The sequence below is a fragment of the Entelurus aequoreus genome, linkage group LG25, assembly GCF_033978785.1.
Source record: "Entelurus aequoreus isolate RoL-2023_Sb linkage group LG25, RoL_Eaeq_v1.1, whole genome shotgun sequence".
Classification (NCBI taxonomy): domain Eukaryota; kingdom Metazoa; phylum Chordata; class Actinopteri; order Syngnathiformes; family Syngnathidae; genus Entelurus; species Entelurus aequoreus.
In genome coordinates this window covers 12,982,645-13,006,519 of record NC_084755.1, presented here as the reverse complement: position 1 = coordinate 13,006,519, position 23,875 = coordinate 12,982,645, and the positions used below count along the sequence as shown (strand labels likewise).

The 23,875-nt window shown below is 36.8% G+C and overlaps 1 protein-coding gene across 1 annotated transcript in view; it reads left to right on the top strand.

Moving 5' to 3' along the window:
• The window catches only part of LOC133642348 (protein tweety homolog 2-like), a 146,274-nt gene that overhangs the window by 7,381 nt on the left and 115,018 nt on the right, over positions 1-23,875 (top strand). The window contains exon 2 of the mRNA XM_062036482.1: positions 9,289-9,464. Within this exon, the coding sequence (XP_061892466.1) occupies positions 9,289-9,464 (176 nt within the window). The remainder of the gene's footprint in view (positions 1-9,288; positions 9,465-23,875) is intronic.

Here is a 23,875-nt window from a genome sequence, read left to right as displayed (position 1 = left end):
AATCTGCGCTTTTGCATTACTAGTTACTATGGTGATCTAATTAGTTACTATGGTGATCTAAGTCACAGCAGCTCGGACGAGGCACCAAGCAGTGTGGGTGGGGAGCGTTTCCACAGAGTGTTTCCAGAGCGGCCAGCCTGAAATGCGGGTGTCAGGGACAGACGCGGAAGGAGATTTTTACAACAAAGTTCTAAAGCTTAGTTATATATCAGGTATCAGATTGTAGGTGTTTTTTTGTTTTTTTTTACCCCATGTTTCGCTGTTTGTTGCATTTTTGTTGCGTTTCGCTTGATTGTAAAATATGTCGATGGAGATGGGGTGTGACGTTCATATGTTGTCAATATTCAGTGTTTTATCGTTCATAGTTAATATTGTAAATCCCACATTCTTTATTTTCATCTACAATCTGGGTGTCTCATTCAGTAAAAAAAAATTAAAATTAAATTCCGTTTTTTAAGGCAGTCTGTCATAAGGTTTTTAGCTCAATCAGACATTATTGTGGGGTTTTGTATTAGTGTTCCTAAAAATAGGACCCACGCACACATACTGTACCGCAGATTTTCACAGTTTATATATATATATATATATATATATATATATATATATATATATATATATATATATATATATATATATATATATATATATATATATATATATATATGTATATATGTATGTATGTATGTATATATATGTATGTATGTATGTATATATGTATATGTGTATATATGTATATGTATATGTATATATATATATATACACTACCGTTCAAAAGTTTGGGGTCACCCAAACAATTTTGTGGAATAGCCTTCATTTCTAAGAACAAGAATGGACTGTCGAGTTTCAGATGAAAGTTCTCTTTTTCTGGCCATTTTGAGCGTTTAATTGACCCCACAAATGTGATGCTCCAGAAACTCAATCTGCTCAAAGGAAGGTCAGTTTTGTAGCTTCTGTAACGAGCTAAACTGTTTTCAGATGTGTGAACATGATTGCACAAGGGTTTTCTAATCATCAATTAGCCTTCTGAGCCAATGAGCAAACACATTGTACCATTACAACACTGGAGTGATAGTTGCTGGAAATGGGCCTCTATACACCTATGTAGATATTGCACCAAAAACCAGACATTTGCAGCTAGAATAGTCATTTACCACATTAGCAATGTATAGAGTGTATTTCTTTAAAGTTAAGACTAGTTTAAAGTTATCTTCATTGAAAAGTACAGTGCTTTTCCTTCAAAAATAAGGACATTTCAATGTGACCCCAAACTTTTGAACGGTAGTGTATATATATATATATATAAATATATATATATAATGTGTGTGTATCGATTAGATATGCTCCTGTACTTGGTATCATTACAGTGGATGTTAGGTGTGGATCCGGACCGGTAATTTTCAGATGCGGTATAGTACCGAATATGATTCATTCGTATCGCGGTACTATACTAATACAGGTATACCGTACAACCCTAATCTATACGTATATTTAATGTATACAAACATACACATACATGAACCCCCCTCCAAAAAAGAAAACCAGAAAGAGATGCCAAAAAATATCTACGTAATCATAGTAGTACGTAAAATATTGACATAATCATAGTAGTATCGACTAGATACGCTCCTGTACTTGGTATCATTACAGTGGATGTTATGTGTAGATCCACTGTAATGATCTACACATAAACATAACGTAAATGATGTTATGTTTATAAACATAACATAAATAAATAAAAAACTAAAGAAGATTTTGTGATGCAAAAAAATATCAACGTAATCATAGTAGTATCGACTAGATACGCTCCTGTACTTGGTATCATTACAGTGGATGTTATGTGTATACCCACTGTAATGATCTACACATAAACATAACATAAATTATCTTATGTTTATAAACATAACATACATTTTTTTTTAAAACTAAAGAAGATGTTGTGATGCCAAAAAATATAAACATAATCATAGTAGTATCAACAAGATACGCTACTGTACTTGGTATCATTACAGTGAATGTTAAGTGTGGATCTGGACCGGTACTTTTCAGATGCGGTATAGTACCGAATATGATTCATTCGTATCGCGGTACTATACTAATACCGGTATACCGTACAACCCTAATATATACGTATATTTAATGTATACAAACATACACATACATGAACCCCCCTCCAAAAAAGAAAACCAGAAAGAGATGTTGTGATGCCAAAGAATATCTACGTAATCATAGTAGTACGTAAAATATTGACATAATCATAGTAGTATCGACTAGATACGTTACTGTACTTGGTATCATTACAGTGGATGTTATGTGTAGATCCACTGTAGCGATCTACACATAAACATAACATAAATTGTGTTATGTTTATAAACATAGGAATCAATGAAGTACTATCTATCTATCTAAATAAATAAAAAAACTAAAGAAGATGTTGTGATGCCAAAAAATATCAACGTAATCATAGTACTGTTGACTAGATACGCTACTGTACTTGGTATCATTACAGTGGATGTTAGGTGTAGATCCACCAATGGCAGACCGGCACTTTTCAGAGGCGGTATAGTATCGAATATGATTCATTAGTATTGCGGTACTATACTAATACGTACAACCCTAATATATACGTATATTTAATGTATACAAACATACACATACATGAACCCCCCTCCAAAAAAGAAAACCAGAAAGAGATGTTGTGATGCCAAAGAATATCTACGTAATCATAGTAGTACGTAAAATATTGACATAATCGTAGTAGTATCGACTAGATACGCTACTGTACTTGGTATCATTACAGTGGATGTTATGTGTAGATTCACTGTATTGATCTACACATAAACATAACATAAATTGTGTTATGTTTATAAACATAGGAATCAATAAAGTACTATCTATCTATCTAAATAAAAAAAAAACTAAAGAAGATGTTGTGATGCCAAAAAATATCAACGTAATCATAGTAGTGTCGACTAGATACGCTACTGTACTTGGTATCATTACAGTGGATGTTAGGTGTAGATCCACCAATGGCAGACCGGCACTTTTCAGAGGCGGTATAGTACCGAATATGATTCATTAGTATTGCGGTACTATACTAATACTGGTATACAGTACAACCCTAATATATACGTATATTTAATGTATACAAACATACACATACATGAATCCCCCTCCAAAAAAGAAAACCAGAAAGAGATGTTGTGATGCCAAAGAATATCTACGTAATCATAGTAGTACGTAAAATATTGACATAATCATAGTAGTATCGACTAGATACGCTACTGTACTTGGTATCATTACAGTGGATGTTTTTGTAGATTCACTGTAATGATCTACACATAAACATAACATAAATTGTGTTATGTTTATAAACATAGGAATCAATAAAGTACTATCTATCTAAATAAAAAACAACTAAAGAAGATGTTGTGATGCCAAAAAATATCAACGTAATCATAGTAGTGTCGACTAGATACGCTACTGTACTTGGTATCATTACAGTGGATGTTAGGTGTAGATCCACCAATGGCAGACCGGCACTTTTCAGAGGCGGTATAGTACCGAATATGATTCATTAGTATTGCGGTACTATACTAATACCGGTATACCGTACAACCCTAATATATACGTATATTTAATGTATACAAACATACACATACATGAACCCCCCTCCAAAAAGAAAACCAGAAAGAGATGTTGTGATGCCAAAGAATATCTACGTAATCATAGTAGTACGTAAAATATTGACATAATCATAGTAGTATCGACTAGATACGCTACTGTACTTGGTATCATTACAGTGGATGTTATGTGTAGATTCACTGTAATGATCTACACATAAACATAACATAAATTGTGTTATGTTTATAAACATAGGAATCAATAAAGTACTATCTATCTATCTAAATAAAAAAAAAACTAAAGAAGATGTGATGCCAAAAAATATCAACGTAATCATAGTAGTGTCGACTAGATACGCTACTGTACTTGGTATCATTACAGTGGATGTTAGGTGTAGATCCACCAATGGCAGACCGGCACTTTTCAGAGGCGGTATAGTATCGAATATGATTCATTAGTATTGCGGTACTATACTAATACCGGTATACCGTACAACCCTAATATATACGTATATTTAATGTATACAAACATACACATACATGAACCCCCCTCCAAAAAAGAAAACCAGAAAGAGATGTGATGCCATAAAATATCAACATGCGCTCCTGTAGTTGGTATCATTACAGTGGATATTAGGTGTAGATCCGGACCGGTACTTTTCAGAGGCGGTATAGTACTGAATATGATTAATTCGTATCGCGGTACTATACTAATAGAAGTTGTGTAATATGTTTATTATCTTATTTAATGCCAACGTTTGATTACAATAAGAAATGTTCTGTTAAAATAAAGCCAATAATGACATTTTTTGTGGTCCCACTTATTTCGAAAAAGTATGGAAAAGTATCGAAATACATTTTGGTAACGGTACCGGTACCAACATATTGGTATCGGGACAACCCGGCATATGGAGACTCCTATAAATACAAGCCATTCCTCTGGGGGCATGTTTGTCCCTATCCTCCCCCCACCCTCTCCCCCTAACCCCCCAGGCTTTAAATGCTGCACACACCCTGGAATCACAAGATCCGAATGAAAGCCGATGTGTCACATGATGCACAGGCTCGACTCCCGCTCGGCTGCTCTATCTTCGCCTCTCAGCCCCGCCGACGTCACTAGCCCACACTGTAGTTGTGGATCACTGCTGATAGTTGTGATAAAGGGACATCTCTCCCGTATCATTGAAGGAGAGTGCCGGCGATACCGCCGATGTGCTTGTAAGATTTGTTGCATCTGTGTTTTCTCAAAGTGTCAGTATGGGATACTTCGGGAGCGGTGGGCAGGAGTGATGGGCGATACGGCCTAAAATCTATTGTGTGATATACCGGTAATATTCCGCAGCCTCTTGAAAAACACAATATTTTATTTGGCTTATAAATGATAATAGAACTGCTGCTGACGTATGCGGTCACATATTGCATTAATTTGCAGTTGTCTTATTTTAGTCATTTTGCAATGCAGTCTGCTGGAAATGACGGAAAGCGCCGCGCGACATATTAACTGATGCTGTGATCAAAGTTGCAACTGCCACAAAACACATTTTAAGATATTCGACACTCTGCTGCCATTTGGCGGCAAAAGTGAATGACGCACCCCCCAAATTCGTCACGTTTCATGTGTCAGGTAAACCGTAACAAATGTGGCCCTTTCTATTGTAATTGTGTGAATGCTGCAAACATCTGTTTTTCTAGGGTTTTCTACACCAAAATGCATCTTATTTATTCAACGTATTCTTCTTCTCCAGATTTTGGCGCGCTGCACCTTTCACATTTTTCACCCGATTCAAACCGTTCTAGCTTCAAACTGTTCAGCCCATACGGGAGTCGCGGGCTTTCTCTTTACAAATTCCAGATTTTTTAGTTTTTTATTTGGAATAAATGAGGAAAAATAGAAAATTATATAAACGTTTTCACATTGTCATTATGGGGTATTGGTGTGTAGAATTATGACGACAAACATGAATTTATTCCATTTTGGAATAAGGCTGTAACATAAAATGTGGAAAAAGGGAAGCGTGGCATGACTATTGTTGTTTTGTTATCAACTGGGGACGGCGTGGCGCAGTTGGGAGAGTGGCCGTGCCAGCAACCTGAGGGTTCCTGGTTCGATCCCCACCTTGAGAAAGACACTTCACCCTTGATTTCAATGGGACATCCTTCAAAGTTCCACAACTCCCACATTTTTCATCTGATTCAAACTGTTCCAACTTCAAACTGTTCAGCCCATTCAGGAATCACGGGCTTTCCCTTGACAAATTCCAAAAATTCCCAGATTTCCCAGAATTCCAGGTTTTCCGGGACATTTTTCCCATTCAAAATGAATTGGCCATTTTGGAAACTTCCACCATTTCCACATTTTCAAACCATTCCACCTTCAACACATTCCACCATCCTGGAAATTCAAACTAACTATTTTTCCAAGTTCAAAACAATTCCAGGATTTTCCAGAATTCCTGGTTTTCCAAAGACCTATTTCCACTCTTTTTTTCTGATGACTAATACTTTTTTGTATTGGATGTTTATCTTTATTTTTGCACATTTTAAAGCAAAATAAGCAATACTTTTACTTTTGAAATGCTTATACTATTGCAGAATATTAAGATTTGCACTGGATGTTGACTTTTATATTTGCACATTAAAAATAAAATAAGCTACTTTTAACTTTGTTAAATGTTAAAAGTTTTAAATGTTTACATTGTTACAGAATATTTAGTCATGTTGTTGTCAATGTTGACTGAGTGGCCATACTTCTTTTTTTTTGTAAATAAAAGCCATGCCTTTTGAAAAAACTGGCCTACATTTATTTTTTCATCTTCATTTTGAATAAAAAAAATAATCGGTAAAAGGAAAAATAATCTATAGATTAATCGAAAAAAATAATCTATAGATTAACCGATTAATCGAAAAAAATAATCTATAGATTAATCGATAGAAAAATAATTGTTAGCTGCAGCCTTAATTGAAATCAATGGGACATCCTTCAAAGTTCCACAACTCCCACATTTTTCATCTGATTCAAACTGTTCCAACTTCAAACTGTTCAGCCCATTCGGGTATCACGGGCTTTCCCTTGACAAATTCCAAAAATTCCCAGATTTCCCAGAATTCCAGGTTTTCCGGGACATTTTTTCCATTGAAAATGAATTGGCCATTTTTGAAACTTCCACCATTTCCACATTTTCAAACCATTCCACCTTCAACACATTCCACCATCCTGGAAATTCAAACTAACTATTTTTCCAAGTTCAAAGCAATTCCAGGATTTTCCAGAATTCCTGGTTTTCCAAAGCCTTATTTCCACCCTTTATTCTGATGACTACTCCTTCCACATTTTCAACGCATTTCAACCGTTCCACCGTCAAAACATTCCTCTTAATCAGGACAAAAAAACAAAGTTGTTTTTTGAACTGGAAAAATTCCCGGTTTTCCCGAAATTCCAGGAATTCCATAATACCATTTCTCAATTCAACATGTTACTACTTCAACATTTCTCGACCGATTTGAAAAATTCCAACACCAACAATTTCAACTCATTCAGACCATTCAAGTTTTTTTGTTTTTTTTAGGATTTTCCAAAAAATTCCCGCTATTCCCGAAATGTTTGGAAATTCCCATTGAAGTCAATGGGACATCCTTCAAAGTTCCACAACTCCCACATTTTTCATCTGATTCAAACTGTTCCAACTTCAAACTGTTCAGCCTATTCGGGAATCACAGACTTTCCCTTTACAAATTCCCCAAATTCACAGATTTCCCAGAATTCCAGGTTTTCCGGGACATTTTTCCCATTCAAAATGACTTAGCCATTTTTCAAACTTTCACCATTTTCAAATTTTTCAAACCATTGCACCTTCAACACATTCCACCATCCTGGAAATTCAAACTAACTATTTTTCCAAGTTCAAAACAATTCCATGATTTTCCAGAATTCCTGGTTTTCCAAAGCCCTATTTCCACCCTTTTTTCTGATGACTACTACTTCCACATTTTCAACGCATTTCAACCGTTCCTCTTAATCAGGACAAAAAAACAAAGTTGTTTTTTGAACTGGAAACATTCCCGGTTTTCCCGAAATTCCAGGAATACCATTTCTCAATTCAACATGTTACTACTTCAACATTTCTCGACCGATTTGAAAAATTCCAACACCCACCATTTCAACTCATTCAGACCATTCAAATTTTTTTTTTACCATTTTCAAAAAAATTCCCGCTTTTCCCAAAATTCCCGAAATTTTGGGAAATTCCCATTGAAATCAATGGGACATCCTTCAAAGTTCCACAACTCCCACATTGTTCATCTGATTCAAACTGTTACGACAAACAAACGAAACAAGAATTGAGCTGTTTGGCCACAATACCCAGCAATTTGTTTGGAGGAGAAACGGTGAGGCCTTTAATCCCAGGAACACCATTCCTACCGTCAAGCATGGCGGTGGTAGTATTATGCTCTGGGCCTGTTTTGCTAACAATGGAACTGGTGCTTCACAGGGAGTAAATGGGACAATTAAAAAAGGAGGATTACCTCCTAATTCTTCAGGACAACCTAAAATCATCAGTCTTGGGCACAGTGGCTGTTCCAACAGGACAATGACCCCAAACACACGTCAAAAGTGGTAAAGGAATGGCTAAATCAGGCTAGAATTAAGGTTTTAGAATGATCTTCCCAAAGTCCTGACTTAAACGTGTAGACAATGCTGAAGAATCTGTCATGATCCGTGGTCCGGATCATGTTTTGTGTTTTCGGTTAGTTTTGGACTCCTTTAGTTCCTGTTTGTGCACCCCTGAGTTGGTTACCATGGCTACCTATTATTTTCACCTGCCTCTTGTGTTCGGGACGCTCACCTGCTGCTAATCAGAGACATTACTTAAGCCTGCCTTTGCCAGTCAGTCGGTCTGGCTTCTTTGTTTGCGTCACGCTTCTGTTACGTGAGTATTCCTATCTCTTGTCTATGCTGAGTGTTAGCCCTAGCATCCAGTGCGATCGGCACTTTCTTCCTTTGTCTTGTTTTTCTGTTTTTGGTGCTTCTTTGATTTTCGAAGATTAAATCATGTTCCTACCTACAAATCCTGTCCGGAGTCGTCCGTTTGCATCCCGGGAGAACGAACCGCGCATAAAGATGCGACCCCGACGTGACAGAAACAAGTCTATGTCAGAAAACCAACAAGTTTAGCTGAACTGCACCAATTTTGTCAAGAGGAGTGGTCAAAAATTCAAGCAGAAGCTTGTGGATGGCTACCAAAAGCGCCTTATTGCAGTGAAACTTGCCAAGGAACATGTAAGCAAATATTAACATTTCTGTATGTATACTTTTGACCCAGCAGATTTGCTCACATTTTCAGTAGACCCATAATAAATTAATAAAAGAACCAAACTTCATGAATGTTTTTTGTGACCAACAAGTATGTGCTCCAATCACTCTATCACAAAAAAATAAGAGTTGTAGAAAGTATTGGAAACTCAAGACAGCCATGACATTATGTTCTTTACAAGTGTATGTAAACTTTTGACCGCGACTGCAATTAGTGTCGCATGCCATTTTAAATCAACAAGTCACTTTCTTTGGAAGGTTAGCTAGCGCCATGTGGAAATGGCTGCTGACATTTACGTGGGCGATGGGGGTGCTTTGATACTGATTTTTGCATCTGGTGTCTTCCCTGTTTGTCAGTCTGTGGTGGTTCTAGCTTGCGTAGGAGCGGTGGGCCTCAGCGTGAGTCTGTCGGTCTTGACCATCTACCTGGTGTGCCTGTGTTGCTGCCGTAGGGACGTGGACGAGGACACCAAAAGGCCCGAAAGGAGCTGCTGCGTGACCTGGACGACTGTCGTCACGGGTCTTATCATATGGTGAGTCTGGAATGGTCCGACCTGGACGTGATCAACGTATATTCACTGTCTAGCAATAAGGAAGGTGGTGTTGCGTTGGACCAGTTCTTCCTCCCAGGGAATCTAAGTTACTGGTCAATTCCAAGTTCTTTCGATGACATATATGCTGAGTAAGAAGGACCATCAAGACAGAATTGGAATATTTTCAAGTTTTACTAAAGCTTTAGAAGATCAACTTAACCAATACTTTCTTATCGGCTACTCTAGTTGATCTGACATTCAAACGGAAAAGTCCACTCCTTGCACACAAAGAAAGCCCCCATCTCCCCCCTCGCAACACTGATAAGGAAAAAGAGTGGGGGTTGTAGTTCACATTCCAAGGGTGAAGACACTAACCAGGCATCTGAAATGTTGAAAGAAACTGGTAGAATATACAAAGGAAAAGTACTAGCTACTCTAAACATGGCTATGTAAAAAGAAAGACCTCTTAAAGGCCTACTGAAACCCACTACTACCGACCACGCAGTCTGATAGTTTATATATCAATGATGAAATCTTAACATTGCAACACATGCCAATACGGCCAGGTTAACTTATAAAGTGCAATTTTAAATTTCCCGCTAAACTTCCGGTTGAAAATGTCTATGTATGATGACGTATGCGCGTGACGTCAATCGTTGAAACGGGAAGTATGCGGACACATTGAATCCTATACAAAAAACTCTGTTTTCATCTCAAAATTTCACAGTATTCTGGACATCTGTGTTGGTGAATCTTTTGCAATTTGTTTAATGAACAATGGAGACTGCAAAGAAGAAAGTTGTAGGTTGGATCTATGTATTAGCGGTGGACTACAGCAACATAACCAGGAGGACAGAGATGGATAGCAGACGCGCTAGCCGCCGAACTCACCTTAACTTTCTCCGTCTCGCCGACCGCATCTGTGACCGCATCTGTGACCGCATCTGTGACCGCATCTGTGACCGCATCTGTGATCGGTGAAGTCCTTCGTCGCACCGTCGATCGCTGGAACGCAGGTGAGCACGGGTGTTGATGAGCAGATGAGGCCTGCCTGGCGTAGGTGGATAGCTAATGTTTTTAGCATAGCTCAGTGAGGTCTGGTTGCTAAGTTAGCTTCAATGGCGTCGTTAGCAACAGCATTGTTAACCTTCGCCAGGCTGGAAAGCATTAACCGTGTAGTTACAGGTCCATGGTTTAATAGTATTGTTGATCTTCTGTCTATCCTTCCAGTCAGGGATTTATTTATTTTGTTTCTATCTGCATTTGAGCCCGATGCTATCACGTTAGCTCGTAGCTAAAGAGCTTCGCCGATGTATTGTCGTGGAGATAAAAGTCACTGTGAATGTCCATTTTGCGTTCTCGACTCTCATTTTCAAGAGGATATAGTATCCGAGGTGGTTCAAAATACAAATCCGTGATCCACAATAGAAAAAGGAGAGAGTGTGGAATCCAATGAGCCAACTTGTACCTAAGTTACGGTCAGAGCGAAAAAAGATATGTCTTGCAATGCATTCTAGTACTTCACTCTCACGTTCCTCATCCACAAATTTTTCATCCTCGCTCAAATTAATGGGGTAATTGTCGCTTTCTCGGTCCGAAGTGCTCTAGCTGCATTGAAAACAATAGGAAAATGTGAGGAGCCTTTCAACTGTTGACGTCACGCTACTTCCGGTACAGGCAAGGCTTTTTTTTATCAGCGACCAAAAGTTGCAACTTTATCGTCGATGTTCTCTACTAAATCCTTTCAGCAAAAATATGGCAATATCGCGAAATGATCAAGTATGACACAGAATGGATCTGCTATCCCCGTTTGAATAAAAAACATTCATTTCAGTTGGCCTTTAAACATATATGCATCCTCCACAATGGTCAATGTCTTAGCAAAGAAAGACCAGAGTTGGACAATAATGCTGCCGAGATGCTACTAGCATAGTGGCTAATGTAGTTAACGCACCGAATAAATGGATACGGAAACTTCCGTTAAAAACACATGTGCCCTTTGCTAACTTTATAACACCACGGTCTTGAGCGTGGGTTGATGTGTGCCACTCCAGCCGTATAAATTGTTGTTTTTGTCCCAAACTTTGTGATTGAATCAATCTATTGCAGGTTAGCATTCCCCCTTCTAACAAGGTTAGATATTTGGGGGGTCCTGAAAAAAATAAATTCACGTTAAAATTGCAATGTTCATTTATTCCAATTTAAAAATATGTATTATTATTATTGTAGTGGATTGTCCGAAGCTTAAACAGCAACAAAAGTGAGTCTAGTACAAAAGGTTTATTTACCCATGGTCAAAAGTGCAAAGTTGGATTGTTTTGTCCATGCAAACAAACAGACGTCCTCCGGAGGACACAAGAATCAAGCAATCTCTCTCAGCCCTTGTCACTTGGCCATTTTATCTGTTTCCCCATCCCCCAAGGTCCCGTTGTTTTCGACATGTTTGTTTTGCACCATCCTTGCATCCCTTAGTCATGCTTAGACAATCAAAACATTTTGTAGAATGGTCAGAGCGACTCCATGTTCAACTTTGTCCTACATCTGGTCCTTCAATGGTATAGAATAGAAGAGAAATGAAATGAGCAGACATTCTTAATAGACACGAAATATAGTTCAAAAGGTCAGAAATTCTACTACATTATTATTATTTTTTCCAGGAATACATTTTTTAAAATAGGTTTTTAGGCCATCTGGTCCTTTCCAAGGATGTGGGATTAGATCTGAGGAGGTTTTAAATGAACATTTCACACCACTTTTACCTTTTAATCGAAGACTTTTGTCGGCGAGTAGGGAGAGGGTGACGGGAGAGGTACGTTCGTACTTTGCTACGAGTTCTATCCTGAATGTAATAGCGTTTTCCCGCCTTTATTATCAAAGTGCGGGCACTTGCAACTTTCTTTGGCCCCGTTGTGGCTTTTTTTTTGCAGTCAATAAAAAGAAAGCGCAACGATTCCGTGGAACGAATTGGTCACACAATCACTGGCAAATAATGAAAACTGAGGAACGACATATTGCCATGATTGCATTTCTGTACATGTCGGCTAAGATTAACCGATTACCTTCTAGATAAAAGCATTGCCCTTTTCCAAACAGTTTATATCAAACTATTTTGCGGCAGTGGTGTGCCTTCGGGGCCAGCAAAGCCTTCTCTGCTAGCCTAACATAAGCAGAAATCATGATCGTAATTAAAGATAAAAGTTATTTTAATTGACTTTCCCTAAATATCTAAAAGTATTCATATTCTCTTCATGTCATATTATGCTCTTTCCAGTGTTGTTGTTTTTAGGTTAGTTAGTTAGGTTTGTATCCAATCAGAATTCAGCTAGTTTATGTTGCCATGCTGTACCAAATCTGCCCGAGGCCTTCAGAATCAACAATGCGGGCGTCTATGCACTGTAAGTGAACGGGCACATACAGTTGATAGACAATTGGGTTAGCCAATCAGATCAGGATTTGTTGTCAGTAAGACCTTCTAGATGGCCTCCCTTGGAACGTGACATTTACGCGTCCTGTGATTGGATACTCACCGGGACCGTTAGCCGAAGAATTTGAGAACACATACAGTTGATAGACAGTTGCGATAGCCAATCAGATCACAAGTTGTCAACAGTAGCCTGATATTAACGAGACAGTGATTGGATACTCACTGTCATTCCAAAGTGAGTATCCAAATCATAAGTTCCAATTTAGCGGGAAGCGGGAAGTGTTGACCCTTAAAGAAGGAGAACAAAACGTTGATTAGGTGGCAGATATACATTAGCAAGGCCGTTTTCAAGAAGGATATTTCAAGAGAAACTACATCATGTGAGACGATGTTGGCGATGAAATGGGGAAATGCCGACTACGAGGGGCTATACGTCGCCGAACGGGTGCTACAAAATGTGAGTTCAAATATTTCATTCCTTTATTTTTTCTCGTTTATTATGTTTTTTTTTGCTATTTTTTAATTTAAGACATGTTTTAATTGCTGACGCGGGTTTATTGATTTTTTTAAACGCGCCAAAAAATAACCCGTTTTGTACACTGTTGAGGTGGTTCAATTGCCCAGTAGTGCGTAAATGTGTTCCTGTATAGTATTTCTCCAGCAATGGTCATGTTGGGACATAAAAGATGGTATTTTGAGAGGTAATCGTTGAAGTCGGACATCACTGAAAGCATACTTGCAAACCTTGAGACCTCCGAATTCAAAATATATATATATATATATATATATATATATATATATATATATATATATATATATATATATATATATATATATATATATATATATATATATATATATATATATAAGGGTTGTGAATCTTTGGGTGTCCCACGATTCGATTCAATATCGATTCTTGGGGTCACGATTCGATTCCAAATCGATTTTTTTTCAATTCAACACGATTCTCGATTCAAAAACGATATTTTCCCGATTCAAATGGATTCTATATTCATTCAAGACATAGGATTTCAGCAGGATCTACAACCAGTCTGCTGACATGCAAGCAGAGTAGTAGATTTTTGTAAAAAGCTTGTATTATTGTAAAGGACAATGTTTTATCAACTGATTGCAATAATGTAAATTTGTTTTAACTATTAAATGAACCAAAAATATGACTTATTTTATCTTTGTGAAATTATTGGACACAGTGTGTTGTCAAGCTTATGAGATGCGATGCAAGTGTAAGCCACTGTGACACTATTGTTTAATTTTTTTTTTTTTTATAAATGTCTGATGATAATGTCAATGAGGGATTTTTAATCACTTCTATGTTGAAATTGTAACTAATATTGATACTGTTGTTGATAATGTTAATTTTTGTTTCACTACTTTTGGTTTTTTCTGTGTCGTGTTTGTGTCTCCTCTCAATTGCTCTGTTTATTGCAGTTCTGAGTGTTGCTGGGTCGGGTTTGGTTTTGGAATTGGATTGCATTGTTATGGTATTGCTGTGTATTTTTTTGTTGGATTGATTAATAAAAAAAAAAATAAAAATAAAAAATATATATATTTTTTTTTAAATAAATAAAATAAATACATCGATTTAAAAAAAAGAGAATCGATTTTTCCCCACACCCCTAATATATATATATATATATATATATATATATATATATATATATATATATATATATATATATATATATATATATATATATATATATATATATATATATATATATATATATATATATATATACATAAATATATATATATATATATATATATATACATAAATAATCCGTTCATGAATGAGTATATCCGTTCGGCCACCGTGTTCAATGGAGAAGTCTGATCTACAAAATGTGCAGGCAGCATACCCCTTCCCCTTCCAGCTGTCCTGGATGAACTGAAATTATTTTTTTCCAATCATTTTGGAACTTGCAAGCGTACTTCTTCTTCTCACTCGTCGTCGCCATGACTCTTCTTCGTTCTTCTGAGATTAAAGTTTGTGCGTTTTTCGGCATAAACTGGTGACATTTACGTCTCAGGCTTGAACTTAGCTGGCTAGTACCAAGCGGTTGTGGTGTGCACACAAGTCTCCGTTGTGATGCTACTGTAAGTGAGTGAGCATGATGTTGTTTAGCCCAGCGTTTATTACAGTATACCCCGCTGTGTGAAGTCGGCTTGGAAGTTTCCCTGCGTAATCACTTTAACAGCTGCGTGACATCCAATTATATCATAAATTAATACTTGGACGTAGGTGGGAGACGTGGGTTTGATGTAATTCCATTAAAATCTAACTTTAATAGCAAGCATTTATAACTTGGTTGCTCAACTGAAAGCTGGGCTTAACGTTCCTAATGGCTTTTTTGTTGTTGTTTTATTGAGTCTGGAACTTAAATTGGCCATAATTAAAAAATGTGCTCGCTACATATTTCCTATGTCTAAAGAGCGGCTCTGGAACAAAGGAGGATTGTACACAAACACAAGATGCTCATGAAATATTATTACAATCTGCACATTTAATCATGCATTGTACAGTCGTCGTCAAACATTTACATACACTTAATGTCATGGCTGTCTTGAGTTTCCAATAATTTCTACAAATCTTATTTTTTTGTGATAGAGTGATTGGAGCACATACTTGTTGGTCACAAAAAACATTCATGAAGTTTAGTTCTTTTATGAATTTATTATGGGTGTACTGAAAATGTGACCAAAGTTCTGTGGTTTCACCACAGAACTTCCCTCCAGAAGGTCTTATCTTTGTCCACGTAATGTCAGATGAAACAAACAATTTGAGCAGTTTGGCCACAATACCCAGCGATATGTTTGGAGGAGAAAAGGTGAGGCCTTTAAAGTCCTACTGAAATGAATTTTTTAAATTTAAACGGGGATAGCAGATCCATTCTATGTGTCATACTTGGTCATTTCGCGATATTGCCATATTTTTGCTGAAAGGATTTAGTAGAGAACATCGACGATAAAGTTCGCAACTTTTGGTCGCTGATTAAAAAAAAGCCTTGCCTGTACCGGAAGTAGCGTGACGTCACAGGTTGAAAGGCTCCTCACATTTCCCCATTGTTTACAATGCAGCGAGAGCGATTCGGACCGAGAAAGCGACGATTACCCCATTAATTTGAGCGAGGATGAAATATTTGTGGATGAGGAACGTGAGAGTGAAGGACTAGAGTGCAGTGCAGGACGTATCTTTTTTCGCTCTGACCGTAACTTAGGTAAAAGCTGGCTCATTGCATTCCACACTTTCTCCTTTTTCTATTGTGGATCACGGATTTGTATTTTAAACCACCTCGGATACTATATCCTCTTGAAAATGAGAGTCGAGAACGCGAAATGGACATTCACAGTGACTTTTATCTCCACGACAATACATCGGCGAAGCTTTTTAGCTACGGAGCTAACGTGATAGCATCGTGCTTAAATGCAGATAGAAACAAAAGAAATAAACCCCTGACTGGAAGGATAGACAGAAGATCAACAATACTATTAAACCATGGACATGTAACTACACGGTTAATGCTTTCCAGCTTGGCGAAGCTTAACAATGCTGTTGCTAACGACGCCATTGAAGCTAACTTAGCAACGGGACCCCACTGAGCTATGATAAAAACATTAGCGCTCCACCTATGCCAGCCAGCCCTCATCTGCTTATCAACACCCGTGCTCACCTGCGTTCCAGCGATCGATGGAAGGACGAAGGACTTCACCCGATCATCCGTGCGGTCCGCGGCTAGCGTTGGATAGCGCGTCTGCTATCCAAGTCAAAGTCCTCCTGGTTGTGTTGCTGCAGCCAGTCGCTAATACACCGATCCCACCTACAACTTTCTTCTTTGCAGTCTTCATTGTTCATTAAACAAATTGCAAAAGATTCACCAACACAGATGTCCGGAATACTGTGGAATTTTGAGATGAAAACAGAGCTTTTTTGTATTGGGTTCAATGGTGTCCCAATACTTCCGTTTAACTATTGACGTCACGCGCATACGTCATCATACATAGACGTTTTCAACCGGAAGTTTAGCGGGAAATTTAAAATTGCACTTTATAAGTTAACCCGGCCGTATTGGCATGTGTTGCAATGTTAAGATTTCATCATTGATATATAAACTATCAGACTGCGTAGTCGGTAGTAGTGGGTTTCGGTAGGCCTTTAAACATGTGGACAATGCTGAAGAAACAAGTCCATGTCAGAAAACCAACAAATTTAGCTGAACTGCACCAATTTTGTCAAGAGGAGTGGTCAAAAATTTCAAGCAGAAGCTTGTGGATGGCTACCAAAAGCGCCTTATTGCAGTGAAACTTGCCAAGGGACATGTAAGCAAATATTAACATTGCTGTATGTATACTTTTGACCCAGCAGATTTGCTCACATTTTCAGTAGACCCACAATAAATTCATAAAAGAACCAAACTTCACGAATGTTTTTTGTGACCAACAAGTATGTGCTCCAATCACTCTATCACAAAAAATAGGAGTTGTAAAAATGATTGGGAACTCAAGACAGCCATGACATTATGTTCTTTACAAGTGTATGTCAACTTTTGACCACGACTGTATCATAAATGAACACACATCTTTTAGGCCTTTTACAATTTAATGAGAATAATTGTGTTTGATTTATTGTGCTGTTTAGCAAGCATTTGTATTACAGTAGTACACCTTTAAAGGGACAATACTACTTTAGGGTAGTCATTGTACAGCTTGTGTAGCAACACAAGTAGCAAGATAATTGTGTCTTGCCTAGAGTCGAGCATGGTGGTGGTGGTGGTGCACGAGTGGTACCGGCACAAAGGTGCTGCGGTTCCTTCAGGCCAGAATGTCATCCACCATAACGGGCCTAAACACATCTTCAAAATGGGAAGCGCCTTGCAGAAGAGGCCGAAGATGCTGCATTCTAGAGAACTGGGAAATATGACAATCCCAAAATTCTAAGAGATGCAGAAAAGGCTATATACGGTGTATATTTATATATTGCATAAAATATTTGTTTTGAAAAACTCAAATTATTGAATCACAAACAAAACCAATACTAGTGTAAGCACTAGGCATTATATCATTTACAGCAGTCTTTAATGATGCCTACTCTGTTACTGTTTACTGTATTTAACTCGGGGGTCAGCAATGCGGCTCTTTAGCGTTTATGAAAATGGATAAAAGATGGGGGTAAAAGTATATTTTTTAATTTGGTTTCTGTAGGAGGACAAACACGACACAAACCTTCCTAATTCTTATCAAGCCCGCTGTTTAATATGTTTGTGTTTATGCTTCACTGATGAGAGTATTTGGCGAGCCACGTTTTGTCCTACTAATTTCACCGGCCCTTGAACTCACCGTTGTGTGGACTGTGACTCAACAGCTTGTTTACATGTACAACTTTCTCCGACGCTTCCACAGACAGACGTGTTTTATGCCGCTCCTTCTTTGTCTCATTGTGTCCACCAAACGTTTTATACTGTGCGTGAATGCGCAAAGGTGAGCTTTGTTGATCTTATTGACTTGTTGGAGTGCCAATCAGGCATATTTGGTTGACTGCAAGCTAATCGATGCTAACATGCTATTTAGGCTAGCTGTCTGTACATATTGCATCATTGTGCCTCGTTTGTAGGTATATTTGAGCTCATTTAATTTCCCTTACTTATGTCCTCTGTGTATTTAATATATATTTAAATTATCTGTATGGCTGCCATGTTGTTCCAGACCACAGCAAACGTTACTCCGCTTGCAAAGATTGTAATAAATCTATTAGAAAAAAACAGCCTGCCGTTCCCTTTAACTTGGACACACACATCTATACCTTTGGCCGTTCTAAGACAGTCATTTCCAGGAGTTATCTCACCTTCTGAGAAGTTTTACTAATGTTTTCCAATGTTGTGAAAATAAGTGGAATACATATGACATTTCAACATTTCTGTCAACGAAGATTTGCGTCATCCTGCGACACATGCTCATCTTTATCAATCAATCAGTCAATGTTTATTTGTATAGCCCTAAATCACAAGTGTCTCAAAGGGCTGCACAAGCCACGACGACAACCTCGGTTCAGAGCCCACATAAGGGCAAGGAAAAACTCACAACCCAGTGGGATGTCAATGTGAATGACTATGAGAAACCTTGGAGAGGACCACAGATGTGGGTGACCCCCCTTTCCCCCTCTAGGGGAGACCGGATGCAATGGACGTCGAGTGGGTCTCTAGCATAATATTGTGAAAATCCAGTCCATAGTGGATCTAACATAATAGTGAGAGTCCAGTCCGTAGTGGGCCCAGCAGGAGACCATCCCGAGCGGAGACGGGTCAGCAGCGCAGAGAGGTCCCCAACCGATGCACAGGCGAGCGGTCCACCCCGGGTCCCGACTCTGGACAGCCAGAGTCGGGACTTTGCTTTAACTTCATAGTAGGCTAATATAGACACTTGCATCATGTGTTGCCATCATTACGGTATAGCTCGGTTGGTAGAGCGGCCGTGCCAGCAACTTGAGGGTTGCAGGTTCGATCCCCGCTTCCGCCATCCTAGTCACTGCCGTTGTGTCCTTGGGCAAGACACTTTACCCACCTGCTCCCAGTGCCACCCACACTGGTTTAAATGTAACTTAGATATTGGGTTTCACAATGTAAAACGCTTTGAGTCACTTGAGAAAAAGCGCTATATAAATGTAATTCACTTCACTTCACTTCACTTATAACACTTATATAAGTCATTTAATTTTGTGTGGCTCCAGACCGATTACTTTTTTGTATTTGTGGCCCCAATATGGCTCTTTCAACATTTTGGGTTGCCGACCCCTGATTTAACTGAACAGTCTCTCTAATCCTCAATTCATGAATAAAAGTTTCTCTACCACAAATTTATTCCTAGCCCCTTCCTGCTCTATCACTGATAAGAATAGAACAGCACATGTCCCTAAAATCACTTGTCACTACCATGCTTCTCTGATGTGCCTTGTGGAGAATTCATATATGTTTAAGAGTTCTTTCTGTATTCATAGTCATGTTTGAAGCAGCTAGTGTTTTTCCATTTTTACTCGTTCTATTTTTTATCTTATGTCCGCAAGTAAACTATGCGTGTTACCTTAAAGGCTTGCAATGTAGGAGATGGAATAATCCCTTTTGTCTTATCTGTAGTAGAACATTGAGGCTGTGTTCCTTTCCGGACAGGTGGGGGGTTTTCTTCATGTGCAAGAAGTTGGCTCTTCCGTTTGAGTGTTAGATCGATACGAGAAGCCGATATGAATGTATTGGTTTTGCTGATCTCCTGAAGCTTCAGTAAAACTTGATAATATTCCTATTCTGTCTTGATGGTCCTTCTTACTCTGCATATATGTCATCTGAAAGAACTTGGCATTGACCAGTGACTTTACTTCCCTGGGAGGGAAGTCTGGTCAGACGGGTTGGCTACGGAACAAATGAGGGGCCACGTCCCCAATCTGGAATATAAATGCCGTGATTCGTGTGCAATGCGGTTGAGTTGGAATAACAGCTAGTGTTGCATATTTAACTAACCAGTGTGCTGAAGGACTGAGGTCTATTATTGGTAACAAGGTGGAAGTTGTTTAAAGGCAAAGACGGTGGTTTTCATTATATGCTTACAAGGTTACAGCAACGTGACACACCAAACACCGATATTGGTAGAACGCACACACCTTGCAGTATTATCTTCCTAAGAACTAAGTATACTTCCTCTAATCCTCCATTGTTTGGATGGCAGCATCGACTTTTATCATGACACTCGGATCTACTTTTTAGCAGCGTTGTCAAAAGTGCGGTCTGGGGGCCATTTTCGGTTCGTTTTTTGGTCCTTATCTATGAGGTGCATTACAAATAGCACTACCAAGTTACCAACCATTTGCTCTGTCACCTTCCGCATACAGTATATTAATATGTTTGGTTTTAGCACTTTTATAGACAAAATGTATCAAAGTGCATGTGGCCAAGAAGAGTCATAACAAATGCAAGTGCTACAATACAACAACTTTAAGCCTTAATCCAGGGGTCGGCAACCCAAAATGTTGAAAGAGCCATATTGAACCAAAAATACAAAAAAAAAAATCTGTCTGGAGCCACAAACAATGAAAAGCCATATATAAGTCTTATAATGAAGGCAACACATGACGTAAGTGTCTATGTTAGTTATATTAGCCTACTATCAAAATGACTTTAAAAGTCTTATAAAAGTGTTATAATGAAGGCAACACATGACGTAAGTGTCTATATTAGCCTGCTATCAAAATGACTTTAAAAGTCTTATAAAAGTGTTATAATAAAGTCAACACATGACGTAAGTGTCTATATTAGTTATATTAGCCTACTATCAAAATGACTTTAAAAGTCTTTTAAAAGTAGTATAATAAAGTCAACACATGACATAAGTGTCTATATTAGTTATATTAGCCTACTATCAAAATGAATTCAAAAGTCTTATGTAAGTGTTATAATGAAGGCAACACATGATGTAAGTGTATGTATTAGTTATATTAGCCTACTATCAAAATGACTTTAAAAGTCTTATAAAAGTGTTATAATGAAGGCAACACATGACGTAAGTGTCTATATTAGCCTAGTATCAAAATGACTTTAAAAGTCTTATAAAAGTGTTATAATGAAGGCAACACATGACGTAAGTGTCTATGTTAGCTATATTGGCCTACTATCAACATTTCTTTAAAAGTCTTACATAAGTGTTATAATGAAGACAACAATGATTTAAGTGTCTATATTAGTTATATTAGCCTACTATCAAAATGACTTTAAAAGTATTTTAAAAGTATTATAATGAAGGCAACACATGATGTAAGTGTTTATATTAGCCTACTATCAAAATGACTTTAAAAGTCTTATAAAAGTGTTATAATAAAGTCAACACATTACGTAAGTGTCTATATTAGTTATATTAGCCTACTATCAAAATTACTTTAAAAGTCTTTTAAAAGTATTATAATAAAGTCAACACATGACGTAAGTGTCTATATTAGTTATATTAGCCTACTATCAAAATGAATTTAAAAATCTTATGTAAGTGTTATAATGAAGGCAACACATGATGTAAGTTTATGTATTAGTTATATTAGCCTACTATCAAAATGACTTTAAAAGTCTTTTAAAAGTATTATAATGAAGGCAACACATGATGTAAGTGTCTATATTAGCCTACTATCAAAATGACTTTAAAAGTCTTATAAAAGTGTTATAATAAAGTCAACACATTACGTAAGTGTCTATATTAGTTATATTAGCCTACTATCAAAATTACTTTAAAAGTCTTTTAAAAGTATTATAATAAAGTCAACACATGACGTAAGTGTCTATATTAGTTATATTAGCCTACTATCAAAATTAATTTAAAAATCTTATGTAAGTGTTATAATGAAGGCAACACATGATGTAAGTTTATGTATTAGTTATATTAGCCTACTATCAAAATGACTTTAAAAGTCTTATAAAAGTGTTATGATGAAGGCAACACATGACGTAAGTGTCTATATTAGCCTACTATCAAAATGACTTTAAAAGTCTTATAAAAGTGTTATAATGAAGGCAACACATGACATAAGTGTCTATGTTAGCTATATTGGCCTACTATCAACATTACTTTAAAAGTCTTACATAAGTGTTATAATGAAGACAACAATGATTTAAGTGTCTATATTAGTTATATTAGCCTACTATCAAAATGACTTTAAAAGTCTTATAAAAGTGTTATAATAAAGTCAACACATGACGTAAGTGTCTATATTAGTTATATTAGCCTACTATCAAAATTACTTTAAAAGTCTTTTAAAAGTATTATAATAAAGTCAACACATGACGTAAGTGTCTATATTAGTTATATTAGCCTACTATCAAAATGAATTCAAAAGTCTTATGTAAGTGTTATAATGAAGGCAACACATGATGTAAGTGTATGTATTAGTTATATTAGCCTACTATCAAAATGACTTTAAAAGTCTTATAAAAGTGTTATAATGAAGGCAACACATGACGTAAGTGTCTATATTAGCCTACTATCAAAATGACTTTAAAAGTCTTATAAAAGTGTTATAATGAAGGCAACACATGACGTAAGTGTCTATGTTAGCTATATTGGCCTACTATCAACATTACTTTAAAAGTCTTACATAAGTGTTATAATGAAGACAACAATGATTTAAGTGTCTATATTAGTTATATTAGCCTACTATCAAAATGACTTTAAAAGTCTTTTAAAAGTATTATAATGAAGGCAACACATGATGTAAGTGTCTATATTAGCCTACTATCAAAATGACTTTAAAAGTCTTATAAAAGTGTTATAATAAAGTCAACACATTACGTAAGTGTCTATATTAGTTATATTAGCCTACTATCAAAATTACTTTAAAAGTCTTTTAAAAGTATTATAATAAAGTCAACACATGACGTAAGTGTCTATATTAGTTATATTAGCCTACTATCAAAATGAATTTAAAAATCTTATGTAAGTGTTATAATGAAGGCAACACATGATGTAAGTTTATGTATTAGTTATATTAGCCTACTATCAAAATGACTTTAAAAGTCTTATAAAAGTGTTATGATGAAGGCAACACATGACGTAAGTGTCTATATTAGCCTACTATCAAAATGACTTTAAAAGTCTTATAAAAGTGTTATAATGAAGGCAACACATGACGTAAGTGTCTATGTTAGCTATATTGGCCTACTATCAACATTACTTTAAAAGTCTTACATAAGTGTTATAATGAAGACAACAATGATTTAAGTGTCTATATTAGTTATATTAGCCTACTATCAAAATGACTTTAAAAGTCTTATAAAAGTGTTATAATAAAGTCAACACATGACGTAAGTGTCTATATTAGTTATATTAGCCTACTATCAAAATTACTTTAAAAGTCTTTTAAAAGTATTATAATAAAGTCAACACATGACGTAAGTGTCTATATTAGTTATATTAGCCTACTATCAAAATGAATTCAAAAGTCTTATGT